The 18,868-nt window shown below is 42.3% G+C and overlaps 1 protein-coding gene across 2 annotated transcripts in view; it reads left to right on the plus strand.

Moving 5' to 3' along the window:
* Positions 1-18,868, plus strand: part of chek1 (checkpoint kinase 1) — a 28,462-nt gene that overhangs the window by 4,339 nt on the left and 5,255 nt on the right. For both annotated transcript variants that reach the window (XR_004416777.1, XM_033050003.1), the window contains exons 4-12: positions 64-128; positions 506-575; positions 4,949-5,137; positions 7,316-7,420; positions 9,458-9,553; positions 14,697-14,808; positions 16,798-16,975; positions 17,811-17,942; positions 18,545-18,646. Coding sequence is in view for 1 of the 2 variants with exons in the window: in XM_033050003.1 (XP_032905894.1) it covers positions 64-128; positions 506-575; positions 4,949-5,137; positions 7,316-7,420; positions 9,458-9,553; positions 14,697-14,808; positions 16,798-16,975; positions 17,811-17,942; positions 18,545-18,646 (1,049 nt within the window). In the remaining variant the exon portion in view is untranslated. The remainder of the gene's footprint in view (positions 1-63; positions 129-505; positions 576-4,948; positions 5,138-7,315; positions 7,421-9,457; positions 9,554-14,696; positions 14,809-16,797; positions 16,976-17,810; positions 17,943-18,544; positions 18,647-18,868) is intronic.

Raw genomic sequence — 18,868 nt, forward strand, 5'->3', positions numbered from 1 at the left:
ATTATTAATGATTCACTGCTAATACTAAGCTAAGCATTGATAATTTAATCTGCGTTCCCATAGAGCCTGATGTGGGGATGCCGGAAGTGGATGCTCATAGGTTTTTCCAGCAGCTGATAGCAGGAGTGGTATGTATTGCTCATTGTTTACCCTTTGTGTTTTAAACGGATATTGAATGGAAACTGTGAGGATGCGCTGGCAGAATCATGACCGTTGATGGATTGTGGTTATTTACCTGCCTGAATTTGTACATCAGCGAGCCTTACAGAGTTTAACATTGCAATTTTCCAATGAGAGACAGTAAAATGAGTACTGGAAGTCTGGTTTGCACCCCATTCAAATCGAGAAAGTATTCTATAAACTAGATGGCCAGCAATTGTATCTGACCTATTAGACTTGTTAATTCTATAACAATTCTGTTATCTTTGCTTAGTTTGTATTTGGTGGTCTTGGAGAATTAGAAACATTCAAAACATCTGACTTGACTCTCTTTGCCCGCTATCAGGAATATCTACATGGCATTGGAATTACACACAGGGACATCAAGCCAGAGAACCTGCTACTTGACGACAGAGGTATGGGAAAATAAATCTTTTGACTTTTAATGGGGAAGAAACTAAAACATGACCATCTCATTCTGCCTTACTCGTAAACTTCAAAGTTTGAAGAACGCTTTTATAACCGAGACAACAAATATTAATACCATACCAATAGATAGTAAAAAAGGAAAGATATAATTCAAAACACAGAGCTGACATTAAGTGTTTAAGAAGGAACTGCAGATGCTGGAGAATCGAAGGTACACAAAAAAGCTGGAGGAACTCAGCGGGTTTCTCCAGGTTTTTTGTGTACCTTCGATTTTCCAGCATCTGCAGTTCCTTCCCCGCTGACATTAAGTGGTCCTTTTTGTACCTTCATCCTCTTTGCTCTGTGTACAAGGTAAAGAATTTCGGCCATTCTGACAAGCTATGTTGTCCTTATATGTTGACTAGCTATCCATATACTAGCTGATGGTAGGTATTTATTTTATATGGCTAAATAGTTTTATGCGATCTGTTAGCACAAAGGATGAGAGGAAGCTACCTTTCAAGCTTGAACTTTCCCCAGATGTTGGCCTGAAATTTGGAGCCAGATCTTTGGTCACCACAGCAACATTTTGGTTTAGTTTTATTTTATTATTGCCATGTGTACTGAGGTGTACCTTTCCCCTGGGAAAAAGACTGTGAGCATTCATTTAACCATGCCCTTCATAATTTAGTATACTTTAAAATTGTCATCCCTCTGCTTCCAACTCTCTAAAGAAAAATGTCCCAGTCTATTCCATCTCTCCCTATAATTCAAGCCTGCAAGTCCCAGTATCATCCTGGTATTGATGATCTGAAATTAGCTGTGTGGGATTTTGGAGTTATAGAGCTTAAATATGATGGAGAAAGGTCCCTCAGCCCAGGTTATCTGTGCCAATCAAGTTGGCATTCTGATCCCATTTACCTGGATTTGGCCCATACTCTAAACCATTTTTATCCATATAGCTCTCAAATGTCTTTTGAAAGTACAGGTGCACAACCTTTTATCCGAAATTCCGGAAACCGAAAAGCTCCGAAAATCGGACATTTTCGGTCCTGGAAAAAAGGGAGGGTATATTGCCCGGGAGAGTAGGAATCCCTAGACCTAGTACAGTGAGCGTCCACCGAGGGTCGCCCAGAGAGGTTCCGCGGTCACCTCTCCGGGTGACCCTCGGTGGACGCTCACTGAACTAGGTCTAGGGATTCACAAAAATGCTGGAGAAACTCCGCGGGTGCAGCAGCATCTATGGAGCGAAGGAAATAGGTAACGCTTCGGGCCGAAACCCTTCCTCAGACTGCCCTATCAGTCCCCCCTATCAGTCTGAGGAAGGGTTTCGGCAAAGGGAGGGGAGAGAAGGGAAAAGAGAGAGGAAGGATCTGCCGGACATGCTGTGTGTGTGTGTGTGTGTGTGTGTTTGTTTGGCGGAGTCTGAGGGGAGAAGGAGAGAAGGGAGAGAAGAAGGGAAGGGAGGGAGAGGTCCAGCGGCGGGAACGGATGCCTGGGTCCGGGCGTGAGCTGAGGCCGAGGTTTGTAAACGTTGCTGCAACCCCCGGCCCTCCGTGTATTGTTCACCACGCCTTCCTGGAGAGAGGGGGGAGGGCGGGAGCCAGGGCTGTGTGCGTGAAGCACGGCGACTAGAGGGACGGGAGAGCTGCCCCGGGAGCGTGAGGGCACCTCCCCCTTCTCCATTCCCCCTCACACCCCCCTCCCCATCTACCCCTTTCTTCCCCCTCTACCTCTCTACTCTCTCTCGGCCCGCAGCGATCTGCCGGACATGCTGTGTGTGTGTGTGTGTGTTTGTTTGGCGGAGTCTGAGGGGAGAAATGCCGGCACTAAGAGCGAGCGAACGCGCGGACACAACGGACAAAAGCAACGATCATAGGTCGGAATAGGTGACCAAAGATCTTTGTAGGTGATATTTCGGGTCGAGACCCCTCTTCTGACTGACTCAGGGGAAAGAGGAGCAAGAGCTATGGACGGTACTAAGGACAAGTGAATGGAAGATATGCCGACATCTCCCGTTTCCCTTTCCCTCGACTATCAGTCTGAAGAAGGGTCTCGACCCGAAATGTCTACCAACGCTGCTCTATGAACGTTGCTTTCGTCCGTCTGTCCACGCTTTCACTCGCTCTTGGTGCTATTGAAAAAGTCGACCCAAAATATCACCTATTTCCTCCTATTATCACGTATTCCTCATCAGAGATGCAGCCTGATCTGCTGATTTACTCCAGCCCTTTGTGTCTGTCTTCGGTTTAATCAGCATCTGCAGTATGTGCCATTTAAAAAGTACAAGGCATGTGCCATTTAAAAAGGAAGTGATAAAAAACATTTTAACATCTAAACTGTTCCCCCGCAACGCTGCGAGATGCATAACTGAAGTCGGGTCGGTGTTACTGAAATGACGGAGGTTACGCTCAGGTGCGGACTGCGCGTCAGTTCATTGTATTTTGCAGGAGTGGACCATCTATAAGATCTTTAAGATCTTTGCTCCAATTGATTTGATTACTCTAGCGCGGGGCCCCCTTAGGCGCGGGGCCCAATTGGGAGAAATAGGCCCTATCGGCTAAAGGCCGGCCCTGACCGGGTAACTGCCGGGATCGAGGCGCAAATTCGCGACCTTGCGGCCACGAGCCGAGCACTCTACCACTGAGCCACATGTTAAAACTACGCTAAAAACCTCCGTTCGGAAAACCGAAAAATCCCGAAATCCGAGAAGTGTCTGGTCCCAAGGCTTTCGGATAAAAGGTTGTGCACCTGTAATAGTATTTGTTTCTATAGCTTCCTCTGCCAGCTTGTTCCATATGTAAAAAGTAAAAAGGTTACTCCTAAGGTCTCAAATTTCTCCTCTCATACTTTTAGCCTATGTCCTTTAGATTTAGAATCCTCTCCCCTGGGGAAAAAGACTGTTAATGTTCACTTTATCCATACCCTTCATGATTTAGTATACTTCAAAAGTCCCAGCCTATTCAGCCTCTCCCAAAATTCAAGCCCGCAAGTCCCAGTATCATCCTTTTCTGCATCTTTTCAGCTTAATTACATCCTTCTAATAGTTGGGCGACCATAACTTTGTGCTCTGTTCAAACAAGGTAAGGGGATTTCAGGTTTCCTATTAGTTGATGTGCTACACCTGTGGGGATAATATTAAGGTCCAATATATGGTGTAGTTTTCACAGGGTATTGGAAGCAGAGAGAAGGGGGTAAGTCTGTCTCGTTCGTTACATCAAATCGTGTTCAGTAGTTGGACAAGATGACAGATTTCAACAAGGAGAAATAAATGTTATAAAGGATTTCCAGAAATTTGTTCTAAAGGTTTGATGCAAATATAAAATCTAGAGGATCAGCTTGAAAATGGTAACGCATTGTGCTTGGGTCCAGTTATCTCTTATTCTTCTCTATCAGACTCCAAGGAAAGTAAAAAAGATTTGGAATTGGGTTAGTGTAATAATATTGATTGCAGGGAAGAGCATGTAAGGCAGAAAGGGTAAGGAGTGGATTTCACTGACTCAAGCCCCTGGCCCACTTAGGAGACCTAAACAGCAACCTCAGGTGACCTTGCCCGCCACCCAAAAAAAACCAAGGTCGAGGTGACCTGCAACCTCCTACCACCTCCCACGCATATGTTGAAAACCTTCCTCGACTATGAAGAAAACCGGCTTTGACTAGACCTGTGACTAAAAAAATTATCGATTTTTAAAACGGCAGCGTATTTTTAATTAAGGCCGGTTTTAAACATGATGAAAAAATAGCAGCAACCTAGATGAAGCCTCGGCCACGTGGAAACCACTTTCGACCATTATGGAGAGTGACCAAAACCTCCGGTGATCTCATGGAAACCTTGGGTGGCGGGCAAGGTCACCAGAGGTTGCTGTTTAGGTCTCCTAAGTGGGACAGGGGCTTAACAATACAAATCTGTTATTTTCATCTAATAGATTTAGTCGCTGATTGTTGAATTGGTACTAATTTACAGAATGTGCTGTTGTTCCCAGGGCCCTACCCAGGCACTGGCTCCCCCACAGGGCAATGGTGTACTTGATCAATTCTACGCCCATAGTGGAGGGAACCTGCCATTGTCATTCTCATGTGTAGGAAAGAACTGCAGATGCTGGTTTAAATCAATGATAGACACAAAATGCTGGGGTAACACAGCAGGACTGGCAGCATCTCTGGAGAGAAGGAATGGGAGACGTTTTGGGTTGAAGTCTGAAGAAGGGTCTCGACCCAAAACTTCACTCATTCCTTCTCTCCAGAGATGTTGCCTGTCACGCTGAGTTACTCCAGCATTTTGTGTCTATTGTCATTCTCATGGTTAATACTTGAAAGTAATTGTTCTGACGACATCACCACACGTTTACGTTCTCTCTTGCCGAATGCTTTTCTTCCTCAGATAACCTGAAGCTCTCTGATTTTGGCTTGGCGACAGTTTATAGACACAATGGCCGGGAGAGGTTGTTAAATAAAATGTGTGGCACTCTACCGTATGTTGCCCCAGAACTTCTGAAGAGGAAGGAGTTCCATGCGGAACCGGTGGATGTCTGGTCCTGTGGAATTGTTCTCGTTGCCATGCTGGCCGGAGGTGGGTTCAGTTCAGTTCAAAGCAATGAAATATGGCAGTGATCCATCTAAATTGTGAGTTTCGTCATACCAAACTGACTGTTTTTCTTATTCCTCTTTGCCCCTTTCTGTCAATTTGCCTATTCCATTTTGTTCTGCATTCCTATGGAACCTTTGGCCTTTCTGAAGCAAGGTCCCAACCCGAAACATCACCTATCCATCACCTTCAGAGATGCTGCCTGAGTTACTTGAACACTTTGCTTTTTTTTCCCTCTCTGTTTCACGTGTAATCTTGCACAAAATCCACACTAAAAGGCAGTAATATTATTTTGTCGTCTGCTCACAATTTAAAGCATAAGGTGTGAGGTATGCTTGAAGTGATGGAGGTATTAAATGTTTAAGCTGGAAGTGAATTCTGTCTGGTATTTTAAAAGTATTTTTGTCTTATGCGTGAATGGATTTTCAGAGCCGAGTTTCCAGAACCGGTTTCAATGTGAAGAATAGTCCTGACCTAAATTGTCACCTGTCCTTGTCCTCCAGAGTTGCTGCCTGACCCGCTGAGTTTCTCCAACATTTTGTGTTGTACACAAGAATCCAGCGACTGCAATACCTCATGTCTTCAGTTTAAATTTAACTCTGAAATTTACTATTTCTTTAAATCAAGTAGAGTGTAATGTCAGTGCGTTGCCACTAGAGGTTGTTGCAGTTGCAAGTTTAACATGAAACAAAATGCAGTAATACTCTTAATAATCCAGCATGTTTGGGTGCTGCTGGACTAGCAGATTTCCTAAACTATGACTATAACTATATGTTATTTACATTTTTGGATGTTATCCAGTATTGAAATAAAATTTACAGTGAACCACGTAACTGTAAGGAAAGCGTGGGAATCAGTGAACAATCAGCTTTAGTCTAGTTTAGAGATACAGAGTGGAAACAGGCCGTTTGGCCCACCGAGTCTGGGCTGACCAGCAATCATTCATACACGAGTTCTATCCTACGCACTAGGGACAATTTACAGAGGCCAAATCACCCCCAAACTCCTTGTAATGTGGGAGGAAACCGAAGCACCTCGGGGAAACCCACACGGTCTCAGGGAGAACGTGTAAACTCTGTACTGACAGCACCCCTAGTGAGGATTGAAACTAGGTCTCTGGCGCTGTAAGGCAGCAACTCTACTGCTGCGCCACTGTGCCGCTCTCTCATGTTAGAAGGGAGCCGAGTATTTTTCTACGTCCTTGATTATCTGTTATTATTTTTGTTTTAATGTGTTTTGCCCTGAAGCTAACTATTTTAAAAACTCTTGCCAGTTCTCTATTTCCAATTAGTAACTCCGCAGTCTCATCCACTATGAACCCAACTTTATACACTGTTTGTTTATATCCCCATAGAAACTCTTAATTTTGTTTATTACTTGCCAGTTTTTCATACTCCATTGTTCTTCCTCTTTATAACTTTTCTTGTTAACCTTTACTGTTTTCTAAAATGTTTTGAATCTTTGGCCTGCAATGTATGCCTTGTCTTTTAATTTTGTACCATCCTTAACTTAGTTAACCATAGTGCACCCTTCTAATAGCATGATTGTTTCTTCCAAAAATGCATCTATCTGAGATTTGTGGACTGTCTCTATTATCGTTCAATCTGTCACCGCAATCCACTTTGGCCAACTCTGTCCTTATGTTATTGTAGTTACCATTGTTACTAGGCACTACTAATTTCGTGCCCAAGTTTCACGTTATTCCTCAAGGAATTCTTTATTATGAGACTAATTAATCCTACCTCATTATACTATATCAGATCTAAAATAATCTGTGCTAAGAAATAAGATTTGATTATTTTCCAATTGTTTTCATCCATGCTTGGAGCCCAATGTCCTTTTACTGGAGCAGTCACAGGTTAACTGAGGTGTTTCAATACCGTATATATCTAACGATTCATTCAGCTTTATTGTTGTGATAACAGATGCTGAGTGATAGATTACAGAATGTCAAATAGATTGCACCGTAACTGTCTGGCTTCTCTGACAGCCTTTTTTCGTGTGGTTATTTAACTTTAAAAGTCTCATAGGTGTTAACAAGGCCAAAGTTTTCACATTTAATTTTGTTTTACAGATGTGCAGACTGCTCCAAGTGCCAGGACATGGCTCCAGGGTAGTATGTACTCTCTGCAGACCTTTATAATGCACGGTTTTGTGTTTCAGAATTACCCTGGGACCAGCCTGCTGAGAGTTGCCAGGAGTACTGTGATTGGAATGAAAAGAAACTATACTTGACACCGTGGAAAAAGATCGAACCTATCCCACTGAGTGAGGAAATAATTTGGAATCTTCCCTGTGGCTAGTCCAGCTTTGAGAATAGCTTGTGGGAGGGTGAGGTTGCTGAGCGATTTGGAGCTATGTTAGGTGTTGGCTGTTGTAGTGGTCGTACCCATGGCTCTTGTGTCCATAGGCAGTGGGATTACTCTCCCATTGCTGAAACTTGAGTACAAGATCTACTAACACTTTTTATGTGGCCCTGTGTGCGTATGTCTCTGTCAGTGATGCTCTCTGTGCTTTTACCAAAATGAGTGGTGAAGCTCACAGATTCCTGTCGTCATTTTTTTTCCAGACAAATCTAATACACAAATTGCGTTACAGTGTGTCTGTTAGTTTATTCTCCACATGCACCGTGAAATCAGTCACAGAGGGGACATTGGAAAATGTCCTGCTCTTAATATGGTACTAAGAACTATTTTGCACTGCATGAAATAGCAAATGGGTCTTTAGTTTATTGATTCATCAGTGAAATGTCATTTCCATAGACGCAGCAATCATAGTCGTGTATTGGAATGTCAGCTTAAATCAACGTGTTGGACTTCACACAGCCGCCTTTGCATCAGTCTGAAGAAGGGTTTCGGCCCGAAACGTCGCCTATTTCCTTCGCTCCATAGATGCTGCTGCACCTGCTGAGTTTCTCCAGCATTTTTGTGTACCTTTGCAGGGAGTCTGTCCAGATTGTAAATGTTGTGGCTCAAGCAAGCAGGATGTTCTGTTCATTTATTGTGATAGGCTTCTCATGACAGCTGCTTTTCCAACAGAAAAGTGATATTTGAGGAATTATTCCTGGCTTTTTAGTCCTCTCCATTTCACTGAAACAAATAAGGTTGAGTTAGGTCTACAGTGTTAGAGTTGATCTTCCAAAATTTCTCTACTGAAAGAATGGAAAGGCAGAAAATAGTATCTTTAATCAGACTTTACTGAACTTTATCTTGCACTAAACGTTATTCCCTTTTTTATCGGGTATCTGTACACTGTAGTTGGCTCAATTGTAATCATATATTGTCGTTCTGCTGACTGGTCAGCACGTAACAAAGGCTTTTCACTGTACCATGTGACTAAAAACTAATCAAAACTTCCGTTTTTAAGAAAAGTGGTAGTGAGCAAGTAGAGAACTATAGCCTGATGTCTCTGGTTGGCAAAATACCAATATCCATCAAGGAAAAGGGGGTATTATAACATATCATGGCAAATCAGCATTACTTTATGGTGGCCTGAGTCAACTTGGGTCCAGTTTATGGGCTGGTTGTGTGGCTAGGGGTGGATACAAGATTACCGGGGGGGGGGGGTCAGGAATGTAGGTCGATTTACATAAGCAACTTAGTTGTTCTATCTGCGAACGGGTTGACTATTTTCTGGCATCGCAGCCTTGCTGGCATTAGCAGTGGGATTTACGGCGTCTGCAGTTTTTGTGATGCGCAGAAAGTACATGTCCCATCCCTCACCAATGATGAGATGCACAAACATATGAAGAATGATTGAACCAAGACAGATAAATGGCTTTGTTATTTGATTTAATTAATTGCAGGACAGACATGATAGGTTGCCTGATAGAGATACAGCATAGAAACCGACCCTTCAGTCCAGCGAGTCCATGTTGACCATCAACCACCATTTTGTGCTAATCCTACTTTAATCCCAACAGTCCCCCGAACACTAGGGTCAAATTACAGCAGGCAGTTAATATATCGACCGGCAGATCTTTTAGGATGTGGGTCCAAAAGAGAGCACCTAAAGGAAACCCAGGTGGTCCCCTGGAGAATGCGCAAACTCCACACAGACAACACCGGAGGTCAGGATTGAACCCAGGTCACTAGAGCTGTGAGGCTGTGGCTCCACTCACTGCCTTTTTGCCCAGCTGATACAACTGGGGCATACACACATCGTGTTGGTAAATTAATTTCTAATGTTTTCAGGTTGTAATGTACAGTGTCCTATTATGGGTGGCTAGAAACAGGTTGAAAACCTTTACACTTCCATTGGTTAGTTTAATTTGTTCTACATTATGATTGTTTCTGGTTTGTGCAGGTCTACTGAACAACATTCTGACACAAAGCCCAAAGAACAGAACCACTATTTCCGATATTAAAAAGGACCGATGGTTCATTAACCAGTTTAAGAGAGGTGAGTTCATTTGATTCAACGGTCATGTCCAAGAACTCTTTAGTACCTAAACTGCAAGACAAGTATATTCATTTTTGGTGGTAAAAGTGAAGTCTTTATTGGGGCAGTATTTGATGTACTTGTTTGAGAAGTGGGTGCATCACTTGGGATAGTCATAGGCATACAACATGGAAACAGGCCCTTCGACCCAACTTGCCCTTACCGATCAAGATGTCCCATCTAATAATAATAATAATAATATATTTTATTGTCATTGCACGTCAGTGCAACGAGATTTAGTATGCAGCTCCAACCGATGAAAAAGAAAAGTAAAATAAATAAATAAGCTGTGTGTCGTGACCATCCGAGGGAGACAGTCCAGGGGGGGTGGGGGGCACTCAGCAGGGCCGGTTCAGAGCCGCTATAGCTCTTGGAATAAAGCTGTTTCTGAGTCTGGAGGTACGGGCGTAGAAGGCCTTGTAACGTCTGCCGGAGGGAAGTAGTTCAAACAGTCCGTTACAGGGGTGTGATGAGTCTTTATGGATGCTGACTGCCTTCCTGAGGCGCCGTGTATTGTAGATGCCCTCCAAGGCTGGTAGCTCTGTCCCAATGATCCTCTGCGCTCTGTGGACGACGCGCTGAAGAGCTCTCCTCTCCGCCTCCGTGCAGCTGAGATACCACACAGAGATGCCATGCGTTAATATGCTCTCTGTGGTGCAGCGGTAGAACGTTGTCAGCAGCTGTTGGGGCAGACCAGTCTTTTTTAATGTCCTCAGGAAGAACAGTCGTTGCTGTGCCTTCTTGACCAGCGCAGCGGTGTTGGTGGACCATGTGAGGTCCTCTGAAATGTGAGTGCCCAGAAACTTAAAGCTGGACACTCTCTCCACATTTTTCCCGTAAATGGAGATTGGGGCGTATTCTCCATTATGGGACCTCCTGAAGTCAATAATCAGCTCCTTGGTCTTGGAGGTGTTTAATGACAAGTTGTTACGTGTGCACCAGTCCGCCAGGTTCTGCACCTCCGCCCTGTATTTTGTTTCATCACCGTTGGTGATCAGCCCAATCACTGTTGTGTCGTCTGCAAACTTCACGATGGTGTTGGTGTCGAATGCAGGAACACAGTCGTGAGTGAAGAGGGAGTAGAGCATGGGGCTTAGTACACAGCCCTGTGGTGTGCCGGTGCTCAGGGTGATAGTGGAGGACAGGTGCGGGCCCAGTCTCACTGCCTGCGGTCGCTCCGTCAGAAAGTTCAGGATCCAATCGCATATCGGCGAGCTGAGGCCTAGCTGGTGAGCTTGGTGGGGGTGACCATATTGAATGCAGAGCTATAGTCAACGAAGGATCTACACTAGTCTAGCATTTGGCCCATATCAGTTCCTTTCCTATCCATGTTCCCGTGCAAATGTCTTTCAAATGTCTCTTATAGACAATAATTTGAACCCTCCCACGCTTCTTGCTAGCCTTTTTGCAAAAAAAGAAACAAGATGAAGAGAATCGTACATTTTTTATGGCACGAAGGAAGGCATTCAGTCCATCATGACTACTGCAGCAATCACATCAATCCATTCTTCTGCTCTTTTACCCGCAGCCCTCCATATTCTTGTTCTTTGAATTAGTGTTTTGAAGGACTTTGTTTCCATCATTCCTACAGGAACAAAATATATTTTTGTTTGCTCCTGTTTCCTTAATATAAAATATTAATTTGTGATGCCTGAACCTTCAACCATTTGCCACCATGAACAGCTTCCCTCTATTTCAGTCATGAATAAGTAATCTGTGTCAAATCTTGAAGGTAAACACAAAATGCTGGCATAATTCAGCGAGCCAGGCAGCATATCTGGAGAAAAGGAATAGGTGACGTTTTGGTTTGGAACCCTTCTTCAGACTGAAATAAGTGAAGCAGGGTTCCAATCCGAAATGTCACCTATTTTTCTCCGGTGATGCTGCCTGACGCGCTGAGTTACTCCAGCATTTGTGTCTATCTTTGTTATAAACCAGCAACTGCAATGACTTCCTGCACACTTTATCAAATATTATTCCGTTTTCTTTGCTCCAAAGAGAACAATCCTAGGTTCCACAGTCTACCCTCATTGCTGAACACTCTCAGCATGGAATCACCTGTGAAAATTAATGCCCCCCACCCCTTATATCATATCCTCCCTTACGCGAGATCACCTGACTTGGATTAAGTGTTTTAATTGTGGCCTAACCGGTGATTTATGCAGATTTCATACATTCAAATGCCCTTTGTAACTCTATAGTCTGTGGATTGGGCATTTTGGTAGAGAACTTGCAATTCATTTGGAAAATGGGAATGGCTGGATGTTGGAATCAGCATTGCAAACTGGTGTTCCCATTATCTGGGAGGTATGAATGTCTGCTTTATTTTGGCATGGAGTTGTGTTATTAAATATCCTGAAGTGATTGGTTTACTCAGCAAGTGAGATTGGGTTCTTGTTCTTGGTGTATTCTTGAGGACGAGGATGGGAGTTTGGAGCATTTTTGGAATGTTATTTGATATATAGCCATTATTAAGAAGTGCCATGTTTAATGTTAATTCTGTATGGGGGTTCATCGCATTAAATATGTTTCTCTAGTGGTCTGCTATCAAATTTCAATTTGAGCACTAATTCTTGAGTGAAGAGTATTAATGGCATGGCCGCTATCCTTGTTATCCTTTGACTGAGTGGCTGGGCCTTTGAGGCCAGTTAAGAGTCATCCACATTGCTGTGGGTCTGGTGTCACTGGTGGGCCAGACTGGGTAAGCAAAGATACCTTTCCTGGATTTCCTGATCAAAATCAGAGAATCAAATAAGTTTGTGATTATCATTAGTGATGCTATCTTTTTAATTCAGATTTATTTAATTAACTGAACTTGAATTCCCAGCTGCTGTAATAAGATTTGAACTTGTGTATCCGGATTAGAAGTGCAGTTACTGCTATGCTCCTTACCCCATTTTACCATCTTAACCTAACTCTTCCAAACATTTGTTTCTTGTTCATTTTTTTAAACTCGCGTTATCAGTTCCTGATGGTTTCTCACAGATTTACTTGTTATTTCTGTGTTATTTGCAAAGATATTGTGCTTACACCATATGTCTCTCATTTAGCAGTTTACATCCCAGATAAGAACCTCTTCTTAACCATTTGCTTTCTAAACTAAAGAGAAACGTTTTTTTTGTAGCTTTACCCCACTTGGGATTGTTATTCGTTATAGTCTTCAATGTTTGTCTTTCCAGGGCAGTCAAAATAGGAATAAAACAAACAATCAAGATTCTGTAATGGTTTAGTTTAGAAATACAGCATGTGAACTGGCTCTTTGGCACATTGAGTCCACACTGACCATCAATCACCCGTTCACACCAGTTCTGTTGTATCCAGCTTTCTCATTCTCACTTCCTACACATGAAGGGCAATTTTACGGAAGCCAATTAATCTGCAAACATGCACGTCTTTGGGATGTGGGAGGAAACTGAAGCACCAGGAGGAAATGCACACGATCACTGCAAGAACATGCAAACTCCACAGTCAGCACCTGAGGTCAGGATTGAACCCGGGTCTCTGGCGCTGTGAGGTAGCAGCTCTACCAGTTGCACCACTGTATTAATGTCAGGATATGGAGCAGAGTGGTTTTATAAAGGGATTAGTAATTCAGAAACATGAGTTCATATCCTATCATTGCAGCTGGGGGATTTAAGTTCAGTTAATTATGCAGTGCCCTCCATAATGTTTTGGACAAAGACCCGTCATTTATTTATTTGCCTCTGTACTCCACAATTTGTGAATTTGTAATAGAAAAAAATCACATGTGGTTAAAGTGCACATTGTCAGATTTTAATAAAGACCCTTTTTACACGTTTTGGTTTCACCATGTAGAAATTACAGCAGATAGGATTTGTCTATACACTTCAGAATTCATTATGCTACTACCATCAGTAGTTGTATCATCAATGAAGATAAGTGAGCCAGTATCTTCAGCAGCCATACATGCCCAGGCCATAACATCCCCACCACCGTGTTTCACAGATGAGGTGGTATGCTTTGGATCTTGGGCAGTTCCTTCTCTCCTCCATACTTTTCTCTTGCCATCACTCTGATATGTTAATCTTTGTCTCATCTGTCCACAAGACCTTTTTCCAGAGCTATGGTTGCTCTTTCAAGTACTTCTTGGCAAACTGTAACCTGGCCATTCTATTTTTGCAGCTAACCAGTGGTTTGCATCTTGCAGTGTAGCTTCTGTATTTCTGTTCATGACGTCTTCTGCGGACAGTGGTCATTGACAAATCCACGTCTGATTCCTGAAGAGTGTTTCTGATCTGTCGGCCAGGTGTTTAGGGATTTTTCTTTGTTATAGAAATAATTCTTCTGTCATCAGTTGCGGAGGTCTTCCTTGGCCTGCCAGTCCCTTTGTGATTAGTAAGATCACCAGTGCTCGCTTTCTTCTTAATGATGTTCCAAACAGATGACTTTGGTAAGCCTAAGGTTTGGCTGATGTCTCGAACAGTTTTATTGTTGTTTCTCAGTCTCATAATGGCTTAATTGACTTTCATTGGTCCTCATGTTGATAAACAGCAACACAAGTTTCCAAGGGTGATTGAAAGATTAATGGAAAGACTATGTGCTGAGAGCTCTCTCATACCCACATTAAGGAGGCATTTAAACACACCTGAGCAATTACAAACACTTGAGAAGCCATGTGTCCCAAACATTTTGGTGCCCTGAAATGGGGGGACTATATATAAACACAGCTGTAATTTCTACATGGTGATATCAAAATGTATACCCTTTAATAAATACCCTTTAATAAAATCTGACAATGTTGCACTTTAACCACATGTGATTGTTTTCTATTACAAATCTCAAATTGTGGAGTACAGAGGCAAATAAATAAATGATGGATCTTTGTCCCAAACATTATGTAGGGCACTGTACATCATTATAAAAATGAAGTGAATTTGTGGCAGAATGCACAGGGGCTAAACTGGTATTTTGATTGAATTATCACCATTTATTGCCTTATGGTCCTGTCGAGGCTGATCAGGAAATCAAAACCAAAACCTACCACTTTGCAAATGAACCTATTTCAGGAATTCTTAAGGGATGTAATTTTCACTGTGGTGCTTCAACCATTTTGTCTAGTCCATGTTTCACTTGTATATTTCAGGTGTGAAGAGAGGTCGGTTGTCATCTGGTTGCCCTAATGATTCTCAGGGACCGTTCTCTAAACAGATTCATTCTAACGTGGACCTGTCCCCTGCTAGTGATATCCCCTGGAGGTGAGTGGACATAAAGAAAGCATTGTTTGTCCCATTTGTTCTGTGTTTTCACACCTTACCCTTCTATATCTCTAAATCTCCCTCTCCCTTGACTCTCAGTCTGAAGAAGGATCTCGACCTAAAACGTCACCCATTCCTTCTCTCCAGGGATGCTTCCTGTCCCACTGAGTTTCTCCAGCATGCGGGCTAAATGTGGGCAGGTGGAACTAGTGTAGATGGGGCATCTTAGTTGGTATGTGCAAGTTGGGCCGAAGGGTCTGTTTCCGGGCTGTATGACTGATGTACGACAAATATTCTTGATTATGTTCCCCAAAGTTAAATAAACATGTTTATGAGAAACATCTGAAAACCAATTATCATTCAGTATCCTCCCCCCGCCCACCGAACTGTCGATTCATGACATTTTACACAAAATAGCATTTCTGCAGAGATTTAGATGAATTATCTCTCTGCTCATTCTCCATCCAATTCCAATGGTATTTTACAGTCACATTTCACTTTCTATGTAGATTGATTTAAAAAAAATCAAATCAGAGTTTTTTGTGGAATCCTAAAGATTGGATTTCTCTATATTCTCCAAAAATTATTATTTCTATCCTGGAGGTAGTGGTGCTTTGCTCCATGTACTTTCTAGACATGCTGAGTATTTCTTACATCTTATACTTTATGGTACTTTATTTGTCACATGTTGCGAGGTATAATGAGATTCATTTTTGCATATGGCTCAGTATAAGTATTACTATATATAAGCACTTAGATACATATTAGATAAGCATCTCAGATTCATTACAGGTGTATAGCAGTTGTATACTGAGACAGTATACAGAGGCGGCAGTTTGGCGCAAGTTTCAAATCCCATTTGCAAGTGCCTGTTTACTGATGCTCACTCTGAATTTACTTGTGTTGTCCATTAATCGTGTTTACTTATATGTTCTCTCTTTCCATATCTTGGCGCTGTCCCAAAATCTCCCCCTTTACTGTTGCAGTTGGATAAATGGCTGTTCACCCGCCTGTTAATGGTCCCAATAGGAGTGGGATTCATGCTACCTTTTAAATATTTGTGCTGCTGAAAAGGATGTGACAGGATGATTCTCTACCCATCAGAGTTTCTACCCATCGCCCATCTCTAGTGTATTGACATACCAAATCCCTTTAAATGAGTCGGTTGTCATCCTACAGACTAAAACATATATTAATTTCTGAGCAAAAATTTTAGCATCTATTTAAAATGTATTTCCATTACTATTTAATTCTTGCTTTTGAAGTGGGTAATGGGTATGAATTTTAATAATTGGTATCTTATTTAGATTTACCCAGAGTTTGTACCTGTAAAGTGTTCCAAAGAAATACTTATGAAATATTGTAATCTTATAATTATGGGAACCAGTTAGACACATGCATATCCAACAGAAATCCATATGATGATGACTGGATAATTTGGTTTAATGTCATTGATTTGGAGGTAAGTATTAGACAGGTCCCTAACATAGTTCACTGGCGTTGGTATTACAGCTTTTGGTAGAGAAACCACCCCTATGGTGCAACGGGCTTAGTTATAGAGTGGAACATGAACCCATAGTCTCTACCTCAAATGAGTGCTGAAGCTGATGGCCTTAATCCTTGTCCTGTTCAAGGGTTCTACATGTTCAATACCATGTGGTGACCAGAATTGAATTGCCCTTTCCAGTTGCAATCTACATAGCAAAGTCTGAGTTTTTCAGGGTTTCTACCCGATAGTCGCCTGTCCATTCCCTCAGCAGACACTGCCTGACCCACTGAGTTGTTGCAGCACTTTGTGTTTTGCTCAAGTTTCCAGCATCTACAGTTCCTTGAATCTCAGTTTTTCATTCTCTTTGAATGTTGCAACCTGTATCACCATGCCAACTCTCACTGATTATTGTTTTCCTGAACAAAATATTTTAATAGAAAGTGCTTCCTACTGAAATTAAATTCCAGATTGTGATTTTTCTCTTGATGTATTTACTGTAGGGATAATCAAACAAGGTACTCGATCTCTCAGCCCGAGCCTCGGATTGCCCCGTCGGTATGGGATTGCAATCCTTCCAGCATTGATAATCTAGTCCAAGGCATCAGCTTCTCCCAGCCCACGTATACAGATCACATGCTTGTCGGAAGCCAGTTACAGAATACACCTGGATCATCACAGGTACATTAGTTCATTATTGATACTGACTTTATTTAATAAGATTTTGTTAAAAAGGAATTCAAGTTGTCAAAACTTCCCAAGTGGGGTTTGAATGTGTGATTCAGTGAGCTAGCTGGTTACTTTGGAGAGGAATCCAAGAAATAGGTTGAGGAATTATGGACGTTCCAGTAAACGGATGAATTAGCAGATGACAGTATACAATGAACTATTGGGAAGTTAACCTGCTTGAGTTTCTTCAGTTATTTGTATTCTGGAGATGATGGTCCTCCTAGATCAGCTGAGCATTTCCAACACCTGATTTGCCCATTTACTGACACTCATCCTGAGTTTACTTGCGCCATCCAATAACCTTGTTCACTTGTATTTCTTATTATTTCTTATTTTGGTGCTAAACCAAATTCTGCACAGTATCTGTCCTTGGTGCCTTGTAACTATTTCCCTTTTCCTATCCCCACCGCTACCTCACCCAATCTTCACAATCACGTGGGAAGATAGTCAGATTTTATACTTTACTGACCAATCTTCCTTCAAGTACATTGGTCCCAGCATTATTAAGGTACAACCCCTCCACCTTGAACACATCACCTCCCAGAAAAAATGCTTTTAGTGCTTTGGGAGTATCATAAACAATGCTCACAGCAACGCAGGGGCCTGCATGTGTGTTGGTGAGATGGGTGTATTTTGTTGTGCCGGTTGTATTTACGATTGGCTTAACAGTGTTTTCCTCATTGGTCTTATATTTGAACTTGATTTGAACACGCCTTGAGGCTGGGTGCCTTGATTAGAGATGTATGCCAATGTGTTCCATGCTAACTGCGTGAAACTATAATTGCAGAACCCTTGGCAACGACTGGTGAAACGAATGACCCGGTTCCTCACAAAGTTGAATGCTGAACAATCCTACCTGAGCCTGAAGGAGGTTTGTGAAAAACTGGGCTACACCTGGAAGAAAAATTGCAACAACCAGGTAGGATGGTTAACGTTTCAGTGTTTCGTTTTTACTTTTACTTTTAGTTTGGTTTAGAGATACAGCATGGAAACAGGCTCTTCGGCCCACTGAGTCCGTGCCGACCAGCGACCACCCGTACATTAGTTTTATCCTATACACGGGGGCAATTTACAGAAGCCTTATAACATACGAACCGGCGCATATTTGGGACATGGGAGGAAACCAGAACACCCAGAAAAAACCCATGCGGTCACGAGGAGAACGTGCAAACTCCACAAAAACAGCTCCTAAGGTCAGGATCGAACCCGTATCTGGTGCTGTGAGACAGCAGCTCTACTGCTGCTGCTGCGCCACTGTGCCATTAACAGATTAAGCAAGATTCAAATTTGGCTGCTCTTCACTGACTTCCATGTTGATTCTATTTTTCTGGAGCAGTGTGTATGCTCCTGTAAAGAAATGGGAAAAATTGTGAGAACGCTCTTGTAGGAATGGGATGACTGCTCTTTAAATTGTCTGCTGATCAGAATTAAAAAGAAAAACGGACATCTGGGTAATGTGAAACAATGATATGATCAATGTGGAGTCTGGAATGTGAAAAGATAAATGTGTTGGTTTCCTAGGTGACCATATCAACAGTGGACAGACGGAACAACAAGCTGATATTCAAAGTGAATCTGATTGAGATGAATGAGAGAATTCTGGTGGACTTTAGATTGTCCAAGGTAAAAGAAAATTATCTCTCTTTTAATTTACAAATTTCCTCTCCAGGGATGTGCAGATTTGGGTGATTTATCAAAATTACTTCCTTTTCCCCTTTGGCCATAAGCTATTTCGCTAACAGTTAAATTGAACCGGTTGCTGCATTTATTTCTTGTGGGTTTTTTTATTTTTTTTTGCTAAAACAATTTTTGACCTTTATTTCAGAAAGCTTACACATGCTAAAT

This window comes from Amblyraja radiata, chromosome 33, assembly GCF_010909765.2.
Source record: "Amblyraja radiata isolate CabotCenter1 chromosome 33, sAmbRad1.1.pri, whole genome shotgun sequence".
In the NCBI taxonomy this organism is placed as follows: Eukaryota; Metazoa; Chordata; class Chondrichthyes; order Rajiformes; family Rajidae; genus Amblyraja; species Amblyraja radiata.